Genomic DNA, 5,464 nt, shown 5'->3' with positions numbered 1-5,464 from the left:
GCCCCTCCATTTCGCCTGTTGTGCGGCTGCAAGTGGGCCTGCCTGTTATTTGGTCCCACAAGTTGGTCTCACTTTTATGACTTTTTCATGTGAGCTTTGTCTCCTACGTCGCGTCGCGGGTCAAACGCGCGTGGGGACCGCTCCTCGCACTGCCCGCGGCGTGCGTTATGGGGAGCAGTTGCGTAGGGATAGGACGATGTGTGTGTACCCGGCTTATGCACCCGCGTCTGTCCTATAGTGATGACGGATGGGCCGGTGCTGCTCCTGGTCCCTTTCGTCAGTGGCACTGGCTGCACGTCTCATTGCGGTCGGGATTCGCCGATCCCACTGCCCGAGCGCCGCGCTCGTCCTGTGTAACGTGCAAAAGGGTCAAAACCGTGGCCGCCGCGCCAACCCTTCTCGTCAGGCCCGCGCCCCCTCCGCCTCGTCTCCTCCCTGCTCCCTCCTCTCCCACGTCGCCGCCCTCGAGCCCCCTCCACCTCGTTTCCTCCCTGCTCCCTCCTCTCCAACGCCGCTGCCCTCGATGCGCCGTCAGGGATGCCATCAGCCCGAGCCTAGGAGAAGACCACTCCTAATCTTACTCGCCGCCGTTGATTGGATCGAGAGCGCCCACATGGCCTCGCCACCGCTGCCGCCTGGATTTGCTAGCCGCCGCATGGAGTCACCCTGGCCGCCGGGTGGAGTCGCCCTGGCCGCCGCCGAGAGTCAGCTCCACCATTACCCCCAGGAATCCAGTCCCGGCAAGGTAACTTCCTTCGAATCCCTGCTCTCCCTGGTCCTCCTGCCCTGCTTGCTGCATGTGTGTTGTGTGCGTTTGGCCACTCCTCGAGCAAGCTCAAGTCCGTCGACTTTTACAGGTACCATCTTCCTCCCTTCCGATCTTCAGATCTCCATATTTGGTGACTGCGGTGTTTTGATTTCGTTGGATTACTATCTGTATTTGGGGATTAGCTATGAATTGATGTTTTTACTTTGAGCATGGATAGTCGGCAGTACTGATTTAGGTCTTTTTGTAGAACAGAATGATTAGCTCGTCTATTTCTGGAGAACTGCACTATAGATGATATATTTATGAACGATCTTAACACTGAAAATGCAAAAATTACGGTATGGTCTAATGATAGTCGGTGGGTGTGACTTTTTTGCTGGCATTGTCCAGTGCAGTTTTTGGATCTCTACTGAGTTGTACAGTGTTTTGAGATTTGTTTTTGTGTTATGCCATCTGCAGGAAAATTCCCAGGGATTTGATTGACGGAGGCATCACTATTTGACGTTGGATTATCCATTTTTGCAACACTAGCAATGTTGTTTTTGTTTGGAATGGCCAGTTCTCAATTTCTATTCTGTTATCAACGATACTGTACTTCTTGTCAGGTTACATTATCTTACTTGGTTTCAGTCTATATGTAGCACAAAAATAGGTAACATGGTTATTTTCATGCTCGATTTGGTTTGTAGGTTACACTAAGGAACACCATCATAAGGAAAAGGGCATTGCACTGCATTGTTTATAATTGGCCTGTTACTATTCGGTCTGCTGTAGTACTTAATTGCTACACCACTTCAAGTTATGTAGTCTAAAATAATCCTTTCAAATGAACTTTTTTAATTGATATTCAGAGCATCAACATGGTGGACTAGATTATGAAATCAACTATGATCATGAGAACTTGAAGCTATTTGTTGACTAAATTGTCAATTGTTTTGCGTGAATTGAAACTGGCAGTGTGATGACATTACTGTAGATGCTTTGCTATATACATTTGCCTAATCCTATCTCTCTCTCTAATATGCTCTCTTTTGTGAAGATCCTTTGCAGATCAATTGGTGAGGCAGAATGCTAAGCATCGTTTCACATTCAGGTAAGGCTCTTTGTTTGCTACCACTGCTGCGCCCACTACACATGGGGTTTGATCTAAATGTATCAGTATGGCCTCTCTTTTCCAAATAGCTTTCCAAGATTGTACCCAAATGTCTCTTCGTACATAATTGAATATGGGATTGAACCCATGGTCACATCATATTGTGAGACATGTCTGAAACGTCTAAGCTAGGAAATCAGGTTGATTTATCTGACTACTGAAAATGAGCTTCAGAATAACTAGAGAACTTATCCACTTCCAGCCAAATATCAATTATGATAAATCCACCATGTACCATGATCATTTGAATAGTCTTGCTTAAGTTTATGTTAGCTACATATTCTAAATGAATGTTCACTTGTGTTCAAATTTCAAGGAAGTGTGCTTCACGCTTCTGTTTCTGCAATATGTTTTAGAGTATATGATTTCATTTTCCTACTTTCCCAGTTATAAATATATTGGCATCAAAGTAGAGTTTCAGGTTTATGGTTCAATATATAATTGCAAAGTAGTTTATGGCTCAATATATCACTGCAGGTTCCTTACACCGTCAAATTTCAATGTTTTTGTATTTTTGTTGATTGAAGCATGTTCTTTGACTATAAAATAGCAGAGATTTATTTTCTTATCAATTCTAATCCCTTTTTGATGCATTGCAGGTTTGCTATCAAACTCTCAAAAAGGAAAAACAACTTTACTCTGTTTTTTGGAGAACCTTCCTGTAGAGTACCTTGACAGAGACAAATATGCGGTCAAGGATATATTCGATGGATTTTCACGCAAAATTTGGAGGATATTTTTGCAGGTTCGTTGCTTGCTTTATTGTTCTCTTACTTTCCGTTCTTCAAGACAATATCTTCCTAGCATTGCTCTATAAATTTAAATCCATATTTTTGTTCTTTGGATCATCATGGCGTACTCGTCCTGTATAATCCAAGAAAGGGCCTTCTTGTTTGCAGATAGTTTGGTGCTCTCATGGTTATTTTGTACTGATTTTCCTTCTGTTCATTACTTGGTAACCATCTACGGCAGCTCAGCTATTGTCCAGCTGCTGACCTTGGTGAGTGATTGATGGTGCATGTTTTTCTATTAGTTTCTCTCTATGCCAATGTCTGAATTTTATCTTGCCGTTTTGCATTTCTCCAGGCCTTTCAATCTCACTGTGATTCCCCGAGATGCGCTATTAGTAGGCATCCACTTTGTAATAAAAATTTGGCAGTCAACTTGAAACGGGTCATTTATCTAGCTACAGCAACCTTCCTTGCTTTTGCAAATAATACTGTATGGTTGACACTATAGTCTATACCTGCCAAATATTTACACGTTAGTATAGCCAGAAAGTTAGATGATCGTTCCATGTTGGTTAGGCGTGATAAATCAAATTTCTAGAGTAGCAGATGATTCGTGTCAGGTTTCTTTTAGAGATTGAAATATGTCTTGACTCTGAAATTAGTAGTACAGTGTCCAGTTCTCCATAGGTGAAAGCATACTATGCAAAACTGGACGGCCTTCTAAAGCTCTAAAACTACTATTTGTTGTGTAATCTGTATCCCTTTTTCATACTTTGTATATGCTTTCTACTTACTAGAAAAAAATGCGTGAGAACGATGGCCTAGAGGATGTGAATTGCACTCAAATATATGCAGGTTTCTTGCCAAACTAACTGCCACTATTGTATTTTAGGTGCTTCTTCTGTAACTTAGTGTATTTTGCTGGCTCGTCTCATTTCCTGGCGAACTTTTTAGTATGTACAATTGAATCATTGGAAGTTGTTTTCTACTATCTAGAGGTTTTATCCAAACTATTAGCTGCCGGATTTGCTTTTTTGAAATACACTAACCTGATAGACCAAGTGGACCAACACATTTCCATGGGATTTTAGAAAAATATATGTGAATTTGCATACATTTTCTAAATTTCTATCTTTTCTTATCCATGCTTCCCCATAGATATATAGCAGGCTCAACAAAAATATATGTCCGCTTATGTTCAAATTTCAAGGAAGTGTGCTTCACACTTCTCTTTCTGCAATATGTTTCAGAGTATATGATTTAATTTTCCTACTTTTCCAGTTAAAATACTGTGTACTTCATTCTTAGCTTTGCTTTAGGAAAAATAGGTATGTATGTTATCGAAAGCTCCATTTTTCACCATTATATAGATTATATAGCTTTGTGGTCGAAGGTAGGTTGTCACATATGGGATGTTGCTTGTGAAAGTTATATACAGCCATGAGTCCCTGACAAAATAATCGTAGCTCATATTATTAGGATCAGGGAACCTCGACCATTTTTCTGAAACATGTCGCAGCTCATGTTCCTACTTTCCCAGCTACAGTATGTACTTCATTCTTACCTTTGCTTTTGGAAGTTACATTGCTTTCTTTTCCCTCATAAACTTGCTAACGATATTGGCGAAGTAATCCCCACTTCAGATTTCCCATTGAATGAATAACTAATTTAGTTTGTTCAAAAATTGTAGGTCAAGAGCCATGAATAGGAGCAAGGCATCACACTCCAGCTCTGAGAAGAAAAGGATATGAAGACAAAGATATCAGTGTTCTGCTCCGAAACAAAAACATTTTGCGTGTAATAATGACCTGTAATTTACCACAATCTCTAAAACAGGCCTACCTACTTGCTTTTGTATTAGGAAGTATGACTCAGTCATATATATTTACATTCACGTTGTTTAGTTATGGTTTGTATGCATGAAAATACCGTTTTAAATGAGCCTGAAAATTCTTATTTTCAGTGAAATTGTATCTACCACTTTGTAAAGAACGAATGAAACACATTTCAAATAACTCTTTATTCTATTGACACCTTGTTCCATTAGACGTTATAATCATAAATGGGTACTAAAGAGTTTGAATTTGTAAAGTGGTTGCATCCGCTGTTTCAAGTCTGGACTGTTCCTCCGTGCTAAAACTTAATTTAATTTTCAAAACAATTCGTGTTTGAAATAGACATTGTGCTGTTTGGTGTAACGGTCCATTTGTGTAACCATGTATGCAGAGAAATCCTTAATAACAGGAAAGGAGATGCAAGCCCGACTCCAGATGGGCCACACAAACAAGTCTAAATATTATACAAACATGTTTTTTTTTTCAAACTCAGATTTCTCATGGAGATAACGATATTTTTAACTTTAAAAAAATACTTCCTTAGTTGGTCTATGCATGTTATAAAAATATGATTCAAGGAATTCATACTAACAACATTGCAATCATGCTCATCATTCAAATATTTAGTGCCAAACATTTTATAGATTTCTTCTTCTAGCACTTGAGTACAATTTTTCCTTTCCATCATACTCACGAAAGATATTTAAAAGATGAAGCGTATGAGACAAACTCAATTCCATTTTTCATAGTTTTCTTTTATAAACTAAACTAGTGATAAAACAAGAAACTAAAAGACTCGATTGCAAGATCTAAAGATATACCTTCAAGCACTCACCTCCCCGGCAACGGTGCCAGAAAAGAGCTTGATGTCTACTACACAACCTTCTTCTTGTAGACGTTGTTGGGCCTCCAAGTGCAGAGGTTTGTAGGACAGTAGCAAATGTCCCTCAAGTGGATGACCTAAGGTTTATCAATC

At 40.0% G+C, this 5,464-nt stretch overlaps 1 protein-coding gene across 15 annotated transcripts; it reads left to right on the top strand.

Moving 5' to 3' along the window:
* The first annotated feature begins 247 nt into the window (after window positions 1–247).
* On the top strand, window positions 248–4,684 carry LOC125553183 (uncharacterized). Of its 15 annotated transcripts, none has more exons than XR_015601858.1 (5): window positions 248–745; window positions 1,809–1,862; window positions 2,522–2,667; window positions 2,822–2,922; window positions 4,344–4,684. XR_015601858.1 is itself a non-coding variant. In XM_087519281.1 (3 exons), exons 1-2 carry the CDS (start codon window positions 248–250, stop codon window positions 1,842–1,844), a joined length of 534 nt encoding a protein of 177 aa, XP_087375407.1. In that variant the 3' UTR covers window positions 1,845–1,862; window positions 2,522–4,684. The 15 variants fall into 15 exon arrangements, 1 of the variants encoding a protein (XP_087375407.1); XR_015601850.1 differs by having other exon boundaries at window positions 3,009–4,684; XR_015601859.1 differs by lacking the exon at window positions 2,822–2,922.
* Window positions 4,685–5,464: the final 780 nt, after the last annotated feature.

This window comes from Triticum urartu, chromosome 1A (assembly GCF_056163025.1).
Source record: "Triticum urartu cultivar PI428250 chromosome 1A, HENAU_Tu73, whole genome shotgun sequence".
Lineage (NCBI taxonomy): Eukaryota > Viridiplantae > Streptophyta > Magnoliopsida > Poales > Poaceae > Triticum > Triticum urartu.
This window is presented reverse-complemented; position numbering and strand designations above follow the sequence as displayed.

Bases quoted from the DNA above. Each gene is read 5' to 3' on its own strand.
- LOC125553183 (XM_087519281.1), top strand. From the start codon at position 248: ATGGGCCGGTGCTGCTCCTGGTCCCTTTCGTCAGTGGCACTGGCTGCA. The intron at 746-1,808 runs GTAACTTCCTTC...TCTTTTGTGAAG, and splicing joins AGGAATCCAGTCCCGGCAAG to ATCCTTTGCAGATCAATTGG.